We start from the raw sequence: 13,020 nt of genomic DNA on the forward strand, positions 1-13,020 counted from the left end.
CCTTTTCCCATGCTGTGCCAGGGGAAGGGATAGGGCTGGAGGGAGGAGGATTTCTGCTGTCGCTGCTCCTGAGCCCTGACAGCTGGTTTTCCCTTGGCACTGTGCATGACTCTTCTTCAGGAAGCACACGATTGAACTGACATTAATATTAATCCTGTTCTTCTAGACTAGGCTTGTGAAAGTGACTTTTGACACTTTCTAGTAATTAGGGAGAGAGTGGATGTGGTAAAAGACTCTTGTGAAGGAGAGAAGACAGGAACCTGAAAGGATGCATAATCCTCCCAGAGCAAAGATGTAAATTACCAAAGTAGCTTTTATTGAGGAAAAAACCCTGTGTAACCAGCAGGAAGGCGGAGTGAGGGCTGAGAGGTGTGAGGAGCCTTCACTCACTCTGTCAGGGCTCTTGGTCACTGGCCTGGGGACTGCTTCCCAATCCCAATTCTTGGCAGAGCTGAGCCTAGAAGGGAGCTGCTTTTGCTTTGGGCACGATGCAGTTTGGGTGGGAGACAATGAAATGTGGGTGCTGGATGTTCTTTGACCCTGGATAGCCATTTTTAATGGAGCTGTTGTTTGCTGTTTGTGTATCTAAGAGCAGCATCAGATTAGATGTGTTTTGCATGAGGAGAGCTATTTGCTTTGATATGAGCTTGTTGCTCTGCTTCTGTGTTTGGGGCCTCAGTTTGCTCTTAAAAGTTGATGGAAGATGAGACTTTTTTTGCTGCTGCTTCCAGCTCTTCTGTTTTATCTTCTCTTGTCTGAGCCTAGAAAGATTTCTATTTTCTTCCCCAGATTTTATTTATTTTTAGCTAACAACACTTTTCTTAAGTTGTCTACTTTCTCCATGAATAGATGCTTTGGGAATGTCAACAAAAGAAGTTTAGCGTCACTGAGCAGTGCTGGAGATGCCAGAGCAAGTGGTATCCCTCAGGCCTTTGCCTCCTGGCTTTTGCCCCATCCTGGTGAATGAGTCAAGGTGCTGCTGAAGAGGGTCTTGCCTTGTGCAGTGCTCAGAGCATCCCTCAGCATCTGTCCCTCTGCAGCAGGACATCTCCAGTGCAGCAATGGGGCCTTGTGCTTTGCCTCTTGCAATGGAGAAAGGATGGGATGGGGACACTGCTTGTGCAATTTAAAAGTCAGCTCTAAAAAGCCAAGTAAATCATTATAGTTGTGTCCTTCTGCAATTACTGTTGTTGCTGGGGATACAAAAGGGTAGAAATTGCAGGCAAATAGCACTGTTACGTTCCAAATTACTTTTAAGTCTTTATGCAAATTACAAGCCTACCCTCCTTGATGTTCTGCACGCATTGCTCTATTCACCGTCAATCCACAGCCTCAAATTCTGTCTCTGTTTTCCACCTCCCACTCCATCTTTCCTGCATGCCTGTGGCTCCTCACTGCTGTGGGCAGACAGGGGACAGCAGGGCGAGGCTCGGGGTCACTCTGCTCAGCCCCACCACATCCCTGTGTGGGAGCTGAAGCAAACACTCTGCTGGCAGGCAAGCACAGCTCTGGGGAGCCCTGCTCAGCAATCCAGGCTCTGCCTTATCTGTCCTTTCCTTTGGCCAAGCTGCTTGCTCAGGACAAATTCCAGAGATGTCATCAGTTTGCCCAAACTTTGGCTGCGGCCGTAATGATGCTTTGAGTCGGTTTCCTCTCCTAATTCCACCTCCTGCTTTTCCTGTGCCTCTCCAGGGACTGATCTGCAGGTGTGCATCCCGAAGGGCTCCTCCACGTGCTGCTCCAGGAAGATGGAGGAGAAGTACCAGGCGACCGCCCGTGGGAACATGGAGCAGCTGCTGCAGTCTGCCAGCATGGAGCTGAAATTCCTCGTCATCCAGAACGCTGCCGTCTTCCAGGGTGAGTGCTGGGGGTGCCCCAGTCACCTGCAGGAAGAGGCAGGTGACTCTTCCTCATTTCTGCTTCTCTTCCTCAGTGATGGGCAATTCAAGTGGTTGGAAGCTTTCTGTTCACTCGTTTTCATATGTTTGTAGGTGTTATGTATGCTTGTTTGTGATTGGTGATACACCTGGTTTGCTGTATTTGCTATATACAGTGGGCTCAAAGAGAAGATCCCAGCTCTGCAAGGCTGGTCTTAAATATTCCTGCAGCTGTAAGAATGAATGGAAATTTAAAGGCTAAACTTCTCGAGGTGCAAATTAAAAAAACCCAAAACTACACCCAAAAAACCAACAAACAAACAAACACCCCCCAAAAAACCCCCACAAAAACTAACAAAAACAAAACACACCAAAAAACCAAACCAAACACACACACACAAAAAAAACCCCAACCCCCCCCCCCAAAAAAAAAAAAACCCAAACCCAAAACACCTCTCCAAGAACTAAAATGTCTGCTCAAGTATCATCCTGTCTGACTCTGTCGGTCGCCAAATATGGGTTGCAGTGAGGTGATGTGGCTGTCATGTCAGTGTAATGCTCGGTGAGATCTCAGCTGTATTGTGTATTGTCATTGTCACCCACTGCACAACAAAGTTGGTTATTCTGCGGGAAAGGTGGCAGAGGCTGCTGGTTCCCAAATGTGGTCCCTGGTGCCCCACGGGATATTTGAGTGCTTGGTGCCCTGCTGTCTGGGGCAGCTCTCCTTCTAATGATAAAATGATGGTTTTGTTTGTTTGCTTGTTTTTTTATTTGCAAAATGGATCTTTAAATATTTTTTTTTTAGCGTGAATACACGCTAGTTTGTGCCACTTAAATCTGCAATCATTTTTTTTAGGGCCTTATGGTTAATGTGCGGTGAAATGATTGCTTATTTGTTGACTGCTGTCCTATTGAGGTTCCATCGTTCTGTATTAATGGTGTTTTTGCCTGTATTTAAAAAAGAAGTCATGGGCAACCAAGCATTTTTTCCCCTCATGATGATATTTTTGCAGAATAATTGATTTATTTTTGTTTATGCCTCGCTATTAGCAAGACCCGAGGCCTGCTGAAGCCAGTGAGATCAGGGCAGAGCTCTGTTCTGGGCCACAACTGGCTGATGAAGTCTAATATGTTTTTCTTCTCAGTGTAAGATCAAATGAATTGCCAAAGAGATAACAGCACATTCCCCCCACCCAGTAATTCTTAATGCAGTTACCATTAAGTTCCAACTCTAATAACCAGAATGGAGTAAAACTAATGAGAGATTGGTTTCCTAGGCATTGGAAATGTGGGCCAGTTTCAGAAATGGTGGATAACCTGGATGGAATACAAAGTGGCTGCCTCCCTCCTTCCCATTTGGTAGAAACAGCAACATTAGTTTTTATTGTGTGTGGGAATCACGCCCTGTGGAATTGCAGGTTGCTCACAGCAGTTGGGTGCTCTGGCTCTGAACTTTCTTCCACTTCTGGAGAGAGTTGAATCCATTGCTTTGATTTTATTATTTCCCCCTGGCCGCCCAACTTTTAAAAGCTGTTATTTCCACCCTGGCCCAGAGACCTGTGCAGGGTCTTTGAAGCTGAAGTTATTCTGAGAAGCCCTGGTATGTGGAATTGCCATTCATGGTAGTGGGGGGAAAAGCATTTAATTGAACAGTTTCTGACCACTTCTGCTTATTAAAAAGCTCTAAAGTGACTAAAAATCACTTGCAATCCCATTGCAGAGGAGGAATTCCTAGCTGGAACCATTGAGGAGCTCAGTCTAATTATCTTGTATGAAGTATTTTGGACTTGGAAGGACAATTCATTAGACTTCGAACAGCATTTACTTTTGTTATCTTTAAAATTAGTCTGAAAGTTTTTAGAACACTTTTTAAAACAGGTTGGTATTTTGATTGCTGCTTGCTTAAGAGTATTTTGATGGCTGCAATGCCAGAGGCTGTTCCAGCTATGGAAATTGTGCAGGATGCCCCTGGCAGGGCTGTGAGGGTACTCAGCTACTGGGGAGATGCTGGAGTGGTCAGGGAGGAGGAGCCTTTAACCACAATTGGAGCCCCAGTGGCACATGAACATCTCCTGCAGGTCCTGGGGCAGATTCCCTGTGGCTGTGGGAGCTGGGAGTGTAGGGATGAAATAGCTGGAAGCAGTGCCAGCTCTGGGATGTGCTCTGGCAGGGAAGAGAGCTCCCAATGTGTCTTGCTTTGGGTCAGACCCCCCAGTCTGGGGACCCAGTCCAGAGGATGGATAATTACACCCCTCTCCAGAGGGGAGAAATGTGTTGGTATGGAAACACAGCTCAGCCACTCATATGAAAAACACAAATGTGAAATCCTTCAGAGTTAATTTCAATATTTTTACCCTGGCATCTGAAGGGACTGCTAGTCTGACAAGGAGGATCTCACCCAGATGTTATTATTTTGCACCAAATTTAATTTCTTTCTGCTGAAGCTAGAGCAACATCTCTGCTGATAAAGATCAAGGGAAATTGTCTGGCATTTACAGGAAATCTCATCCAGGCCTATCTGTTACAATGTTCACTTAGCAAAGTTTATTAGATTATTAGTTTTAGACCCTTGGGCTTTTTCTTTATTGCAGTTAAGAAGGAAAAATCCCAACCAAAAAAAAAATCCTCTCTTCACTAAATTTAAATGGTACAATTAGCTCCTGGTCTTATCTTGCAGGCATTTTTTAAAATTATGAAGATGATTTAAGTAGTGATTTAATCTTTTGGAAACTTGCTGCGTTTGACAGTGTTAAAATGGATTGTGGCTGCCTCAACTGCAGTTAAATCTTATTCCAGGCTTTTTTTTTTTTTTTATGAGCATTTTTTTTTCGCTTTCCCCTGGCATATCCATGCTGGTGCCTGCCTGTGTGGGCAGCTCCTGGTTGGGGTTCTCAGCTCTGAAGCTGGGATGAATCCCATCACCTCAGAACTGCTCGTGTGTCTTTTGTCACCTGATATTTAGTATTGCAAAATGTTCTCATCCAAACTAACCAGTACTTAGTGCAACTCACCTGCTGGAGAGAATGGTGAGAAACTTGCCTATGGTTTATTTTCTACCATTTGCCTATGGTTTTATTTTCCCTCTTTTTCTTCTGATAATAGTTCTTTGCTTTTTTTTCAGTGGGGGAATTTCTGGCACTGCCACCATCTAGTCTTTTCCTGTTGAAACAACGACAACAAAAAAAATCCCTCAGTGAATTCTGCTGATTTCCTAAATACTAAATATGAATAGCTTAACTTTGTGAAAGGTAAACTTGAGCAGGAAGATACCAGTGTGGCTGTTCTTTGTCTCTTTCCCCTCACTAAAGAACTCTATTCCCTAGGGTTGGCTTGTGTGCATGTTTATCAGCTTGATTCCTCCTGCTTCCCAAGCTTGGGAATTTGCTTTTGAATGGTCACTTAATTTCTTGCCCTACATATTGGCCACATTGCTCTGTGGATAACAGAAAATTAAATCTCTAGCAACTTCTCACTTGCAGCTTTTGTGGTTCGTTCCCAGCAGTTCTCTGTTCAAGGGAAAAGGTGCTTGAAAAAGTGGAAAGATGGTGACACAATTAAGCACAGAAGGACCTCTGAGAGAAGCATCTGCACCCATTCTTTGTGTCAGATTTCCTGGTAAAGTGCCCCCTCCATCAAGTGAGAAGAGCAGGAGCAGGAGAGCTGACTGTGAGGGGCTGCTTCTGCACAGTGAGCTCCTGGGAAGAGCTGCTTTCAGTATTTTAAATGATTGCTCAAATAAGTGAACAGCAGGATCTCGTGCTGCCTCTCTGCAGCTTCTTCTGTTGATGCCAGTCCCATCCTGGAGGGAATTTTCCGTCCTGGAGCTGTTGGAGCGTGTCAGTGGCTCTGTGATCTCCTGGCAGTGGCAAAAATCATGAGATGCACAATGTGGCTGTTCCTGACCCTAAACTGAGCTGCTCCAGTGCTTCTGTGGGTGCAGAATTTGCTTCCACCCACTTCCCAGCTAGCTCCTGTGGGGCTGCGCTGCTGCTGGAGCTTTGGGAATGTGCTGGATGGTGGGAAGGTTAGGAGTGTAGTAACCCGAACTGAAAAATTGACTGGGATGCTGCAGTGAAGGCCTGGAGGGATAAATTAAGACCTGGTCTGTTCCTTGAAAGGCAATGGCATCTTCCCTTCTGCAGGTTGCAGCTGGAAAGTAACAAAAACTGTGTCGAGGGAAACTTGCAGGAGCTACAGGGATTTGAGGGGATTTTGGGATGTGCGTTTCACAGTGGTTTCTAGGAAAACCATAATGAGTCAACACCAACAAACCTGCCTGTACGTGTCTATTTGCTTATTCGTGGGAGAATCCTGTTCCTTGTCTCCTCTGGATAGGGCCCTTGGTGGTTCTGGCAGTGCAGATGCTGTGGAGAGGAAATAGATCCTTCTCCCCTTGTGTGCTGTGGTAGGATAAAGGCAGAGCTGTAACTCTTAGTCCTACCAGGCAGCTCTGAAGGCTGTAAATCCTCCATTAGGCATAAATGCAGCCATTTTGGTTATTTATAGTTATTTACACTATCCATTCATATCTGTCAGGAATGAAGGCAGTTTTGACATTGCAAGCTTCTATCAGGTTATCTTTAATCAGTTTAGAGGCACCTAAGCCACAAATATATCAAATAGCTGATCCTAATGTTGGAGTCCTCTAAAGTATGACTGAATTATTTATTTTGTTATGATGAAAATGTCTGGGCTTTATTGGGTTTTCTTTGAAGAACTTGATTCTGCTTGAAGTCTAGAAGATAAAAGATTAGCGATTGTCTCTCCAAGTTTCTCATTCCAAATCCTTCAAGGCTTTTCATTTTTCACGAGCCTCTGTGACTACTTTAGAGTCAAGGTGAGGGAGCTGAGATTTCTTTTATTCTATTAAAGAGGTTTAAGTATATAAAGAATTTTATCTTTACTAATTATGCCTTGCACAGGTAAATGCAAGATAGAGGCAGCAATTAGGTGAGAAGAGATGGGCTGTGTGGTAGGAGCTTCTGCACATTAATCACCAAGAGGGGTCCATTGATACCAGCACTGCCCAGCAGAGCTTGTCTCTTATCATCTGGAATAGTTTAATACTCCAGTGTCTTTAAGCCAATTAAGTTTTGATAATTCAGGAAAGTCTTTCAGTTGGAAGAGCCTTGGGTGGGCTTTGGCAGCGCATTGTTCTGCAGATTGTTCCCCTTGGTGTGTGTGGGGAGGGAGGAGGTGATGTGGGGCAAGTGGGAGAAGTCTCTTACTGGGAAAGTTAATAACTGTTTCTGAATGTGGAGGTGGGAGGTGCTGGGACTCGGGAGGTTTTGGAGTTTAACCAGCCCTGCACTGGGGAGATGTGACCAACAGGTTACAGCTGTGGTGTGTGGATGGGCTTGGCTCTCTAACCAGTGTGCAGGGCTGCACAGCTTTTCTAAACAGGAGAAAAGTGATTACAATTAGCTGAATAAATGTATGAAATGATGCTTAGCAGGACTTCAAAGTGTCCTGAGTGGGGTGGTCAGCTTAGTAGCTTCAGGTGAAAAGTGCATGTGAAAATGTCAACTCCTGCTTGTGGGCTTGTAAAATATTAAGCTGACATTTTACAGTGGACTCAAAGAAAAGATCCATTCCTTGGAAGAGAATATTAAAACTCTTATTAGGCTTTACAAGTAAATAAGGTCAAGAAACAGATCTCTGTATCATCTTATCATTCCTCTTCCTAATTAGTCCTCTGCTAACTGGAGTATTGCTGCATGCAATCCTTCTGTGGTGCGTCTGTCTCCAAAGATAGAAGGCAGCCCTTCTTTACAAAAGCTTTTTAATTTGTTGCTGCTTTAATATTTTCTTTTTTTAATAACTTGAATTTAAAATAGGAATTGTCTCACTGGGTCAATTCAGGCTGGTATTCTGACTTTGGTGGGGCTTCCTGCCAGATGCTTTGGGTGCACAAAGTTTGTAGTGGAAAACTATGGTGATCCATTTACCAGGTCGAAAATGACGTTCTAAACCAATGATTATGGGTAGGTGGAAATAATGTCTGCATAATGAGAGATCTCTGGTTGTCAGAATTGGTCTAGGGAGGTAATGTTTCCTTTCAAATAACCAGAACTTATTGTTCATAAATCACAGTTAATCTGTTTATTACACCAGCACACGAAGCTGGAAGTCTGGAGTGTGCCATAATGCTTAGCTTTAGGAGCAGAGCTGTAATAGTAGCAGCAATTTCAAATTATTTGGAATTGGGAGATCAGCAAAATGCGGGAGTTTGTGGAGGCTCTGGGCATTAAAAATGACTGCTGAGGATTGATGAGTTTCTTTAACAAATTGTAAAATCCATCATGCAGGAGTTAGGGCATGAAACTGCCCTCCTGAGCCACATAAACCATGGCTTTGGAAGAAATGCATGACAGTGCATGCTACCGGGAAGGGATATTTTGAAAGATGTTGGGGTTTGCTTTTGTTTCTTCCTCTCATTGCCAGAAGTTTCACTGTTAGCACAGCACTGGCGTGCAGCTCACTGGGCTCTGTGTGTGCTGGATGGGTCTTCCCTCAGAGGAGCCTCTCAAAGATGCTGAGCTTGAGTTGTGGGGCTGCCCTCCTGCCTGGGCTCCCTCTCTCCTGCCTCAGCCAGTGCTGGAGTGGTTCCATTTCCCACCATTCCCCAAAATCCTGGTGCACCTTGGACAGCCTTGCTCATAGCTGGAGAGCTTGGCTCTGGGGTGTCTCCTTGCAGGAGGGACCTCGTTGGCTTTTGCTGCTGTTTCCTGCATCCCTCCTTGAGCTCTGGGATACATCCCCACACCGATGGCCGCTCGTGCTCCCACCTGCATTTCCACACACCTGTTGGCTGCTGCAGGAAGGTTCTGTTCTGCCCTTTGCTGAGAGTCACCAGCAGCCCTCTGGCAGGTCCACAGAGGAGTTATAGGTGTAGTAGGAGATATCCCTGTCCCCCCAAAAAAGTCCTTGCTTTTGGGGTCTTCATGGCTTGAGGGGTGCAGCAGTGGGGAGCTGTGTGTGGTTGAGATCCCTCCCTGTTCTTGCCTCTGTTTCTGCCCTGCAATTAAACACTGCTGATGTCCTTCCCCTCATCAGTGAAATGAGGCTTGGAGGTTAATAAGGGGCTTTTTGTAAATGCCTGTGTGCTGCTCCAGCAGGTTTTAAGCACTGCACTTGGTGTCAGGGCTTAGGGGCCCCCAGTTCAAAGTGTGTGTAGGAGCTCCTGGGTGCTTGTGCCTTCTGCTGTCCCCTGATGCTGCTTTTCTGCTGTGGAAGAGGATGGTGCTTTCCTGCTTTTCCTGCAGGGTGAGGGAGGATCTGATTGAGTGCACCTTGGGGCTGCTCCCTGGAATTAGTGCTGCAGCTCCATATGGACCTTTTGGCTGGGGAAGTTGGAGGGTGACAGCCTTGCTGGGTGTCATTTCCTGCAGCTTCTCCATGTTTGTGTGATGGTGCTGCCTCTGTCCCATGTGCTCTGAGCCACGCTGGCAGAACAGGATGCTCTGCCTGAGTGTGAGCTGTGAGACAGCCATGCAGTGAGTTCCTTGGTGTCTCCTGCTTCCACAAGTGGGCTGTTTTCTGTAATTACCTTTTGGAGCTCCAAGTTATCATCTTTTGATAGTTCAAGTACTAACGTTCTTTAAATGCCTCCCAGTGCTATAAAGCAGTCAAATGATGTCTCTTTAGCTTGCAGTAAGGTGATATAAATGTCATGTTACCCTTGAATGTGGTATTTATAGAACTGCTTGGTGCTGTTGAATATTTGTGTTTTATCCTTTGTGGTTCCAGTACAGAAATGGGCATAGCAGCATCGTCCATCACTTGTCCTGAAAGGATATATAGAGGCATTCTCATCCTGAAAAGTGCTTAAAATGCAAACAAGAGCTAGTTTGCATTTGCTGGGGAGGGAAGGGGGAAGGAAGCCAGTGCCCAGCAATAAAGACAGGGGCTGTCTCTGTAACGAAAACATTTTGCTAGATTGTCATCTGCTTCACTTTTAAAGCAGCAATAAGATATAGCGATAAAATGGCCAATGGTGCATTTCATCTGAGGGAAATGAACTCTTGCTGAACCAATTAAACTGTCAATACACTGTGGTTTCATGTTCCCCTGAGCAGACTGGGTCACCTCAGGTGTGTTACTCACTCTGACTTCACCACTGATGTAAAATCAATTTTAGCAATTTATAATCTTTCATTCTAGTGTGAAAGTATATTAATCTGTGAAAAACACCACTCAGAGAGTGAGGACAGATGACAGCTTTCCTCATGAGTGTGTATGGCTGGCTGTGCCTCTTGGATTACCTGGTGCATGAAACCAGTGTAACATTTGGACACTCTGGAGGCACTGAAAATCCAGTTTTCAAGTATGGGGCTTTATCCTTAAAATGTTCAAAAAAGCATGGCAGCGCCTTGGTCAAACTTTTCACTACTCGTGTGAAATTAAGTTGTTTGAGATTGGCTTTATTCCCTCAGCCCAGAAGAGGCAGAGCTTTCCACATCACTTCTGGTATCAAAGAAGTGCTTGTGGCAGATCTGTGGTATTACTCACTAGGAAGTAAAGCAGATACATCTGGTATGGATGGTGGAGAGACACTGAGGGGTGTGGGATCTTCTGTATTTGTCCCTGTGGCAGCAGTGTCTGAATGTTTGAGTTTAGGTTTTTATCCTGCAGCTGTGGAGGGAATGCAGGCTGGACTGTGTCTGGTTAGGACTACCTGGAAAAACCCCTTCCATCCAGGTGCACTGGGATGCAGTACCTGGTGTTGTGTCTACTTGCTGCCCTCAAAGTGCAGGTGTCATAGGAATCATGGAATCATTTAGGTTGGAAAAGGCCTTTAAGTTCATTGAATCCAGCCCTTAACCCGGCACTGCCAAGCCCACCACTAAACCTTGTCCCCAAGTGCCACATCCACGTGGGTTTTTTGAGCATTTCCAGAGAGAGTGTTAGACTGTGCACTCCACAGCGGTCACAAATTCAGTGGCTGGGCTAATTTAGGTGTGTTTGATGAGTGCTGGGTTGTGTCCTGTGTCACACTGGCTGGTCAGAGGACATCTGTGTTTGTCTGTGGCATCCAGGGATGCACAGAAGACAAGTGAAAATTCTAATGTGTTAAAGTAAAGCTGTTTCCACGAAGTACTGCATTTAGGAATTAATGCGTCTTCTACGACAGATTAAATGTAGGAAGCACTGCATGTTTAATCTGCTACTGTTAAAAAAATCCCCAAAAGTTAATTGGAAAAAAAAATCATCTGAATGTGTGCTTGGGAGAAAAAAAAATCACAGACCTGTTGGTTAGCAAGTGAAGATTAAAAAAACCTAACTCTCTGAGACAAGGCAAAACAAAGAACAGTGTAGATCAATTGCAAATTAATTCTTTTGCTGATTATCTCTTCCCAAATTTGTCATCTTCAAGTCAAAAAATCTGTGGCTGAGTGCCATAAAGAAGCAATTTTAAAAGCAGTAGAGAACAGTAAGGCTGCCTCTAGGATTACAGCTCACAGCTTTGGAATTCAGTCCTTTTGAAGGAAATTGGTGAGGAACTGCAGTAATGCAGTGTATTTGTATTGGTCAAATTCCTATTATGATCACAGTGAAAAATGATGCTACTTTTTCTAGGGAAAGGAAATTAAATAGGCATAGTAATCCATGTAAGGAGATTGGTTTACATTAAAAGGAGGAAAGAATGTGAAGACTAATCAGATCAATGTATGCTCTCTAATCTATCTCATTAAAAAAATAAAATCAAATTGCTACTGAATTATAAGAAATATATTGAAATGACACACATGCTTTTACTGCCTTTTAATTATCAAATTATTTCAATCTGCTTGAGTCTGCCATGTAAGTAGGCTATCAACTGCTCTTAAATATTGGCTCATAAATTCAAAATAGTTCTTTAAATGGAAGAAAATATCATTCCTGGTCCTTCAGCTGAGAATGCCAGCCCAGATTATGACAGGGTCATTTTGACTGGGGAAATCTGTGCTGCTTGATTTAGGTGCACAGCTTCCCTCTGGACGAGGCTTTTAGGGTTGTTATTTATGCTGTAGTTTGTCAGGGGAGTGCTTGCTCTCCGATGTCCAGCTGCACAGCCATGATCCACCTTCTTATGAGACCCATGGGAATGGTTGTGTACTTAGTGAGAGCTGGATGGAGGCCCCTGAGGTGGCCTGAGAAGGATTTTCACAAGTGATGTAAGGCATTGCCCCCTCCTCAGTGGGGCCGTGGTGAGCAGCTGCTGGGTGGTTCTGCAGCTAAGCCTCCTCTCGTGCAGATAAGACATAAAAAATAAAAATAAAACGAAGTGTTGTCTAAAGAGAAAAATGACAAGCAGAGAGCTGAATCTCTTGCACAGCATTTCTGCTTCCAGCAAACACTTCAGTCATGAGGAGCTGGCCTCTGCTGTTATTTTGTCGGTAAGACACATTGAAAACTTGGACTTTTTTTTTGGCTGAGAGAATACAGAAGCCCAGCAGTGGAGAGTGGTCTTCTGCCCAGCTGTTTGTGGAGGGCAGGGTGATGGCTGTGACTTTCTCTGTTTTGGCAGAAGAGCTGTGTGTGCTGCTTGCAGGGAGGATGGTGTTTGACCATCAGGCTGGCCCTGCCACTGGACACACAGGAGTGGCACATGTGAGACTGACTGTGGCTGTCCCAGCTCGAGCAGAGAGCTGGTTTTGGGGTGAATTAGGGGGAGAGAGGTGGTTACTCTTTCCTATGGGCAGGAGGATGGCGTGGCTGCTTGGTGAGCTGTGTGCTGGACTTTACCCTCTGTGGAAATGAGGGGCAGCAGCAGGAAGATGCTTCTGGGCTGCTGATGTGCTGCTGAACACTGGCAGGCTCTGCAGGTGCCTGTAGGAACAGTCCAGCACCTCCTGGTTTGCTGTAGGTTCACATCTGCCCAGCTGTGCTGGGTTCCTCTGGCAGCTCCCCTGGATTTGGGACTGAGGAGTTCTTGTCAGGTGGCAGAGGGGAAACCGCACACTGCAGGGACCAGGAGGTCACACTCCTGCTGCAGAGCTGGAATTAATGAAAAGAGTGCCTGTGTTTGGAGGGGTAGCCTTGAAAAGGTGGAAAGATTGGCATTGAAGAGCAGCACTGCTGATGGAGCCTTCACTGTCCTTGGGAATGAGCTTTGTGATTTCTGAAGAAAGACTAAAGGTATGTTTGCATACTGAGCACC

The 13,020-nt window shown here is 45.1% G+C and overlaps 1 protein-coding gene across 1 annotated transcript in view; it reads left to right on the forward strand.

Moving 5' to 3' along the window:
• The first annotated feature begins 1,698 nt into the window (after positions 1-1,698).
• Positions 1,699-13,020, forward strand: part of GPC3 (glypican 3) — a 133,099-nt gene continuing 121,777 nt past the window's right edge. Inside the window, exon 1 of the mRNA XM_066338539.1 lies at positions 1,699-1,857. Within this exon, the coding sequence (XP_066194636.1) occupies positions 1,749-1,857 (109 nt within the window). The 5' untranslated portion in view covers positions 1,699-1,748. The remainder of the gene's footprint in view (positions 1,858-13,020) is intronic.

This window comes from Sylvia atricapilla, chromosome Z (genome assembly GCF_009819655.1).
Source record: "Sylvia atricapilla isolate bSylAtr1 chromosome Z, bSylAtr1.pri, whole genome shotgun sequence".
Lineage (NCBI taxonomy): Eukaryota > Metazoa > Chordata > Aves > Passeriformes > Sylviidae > Sylvia > Sylvia atricapilla.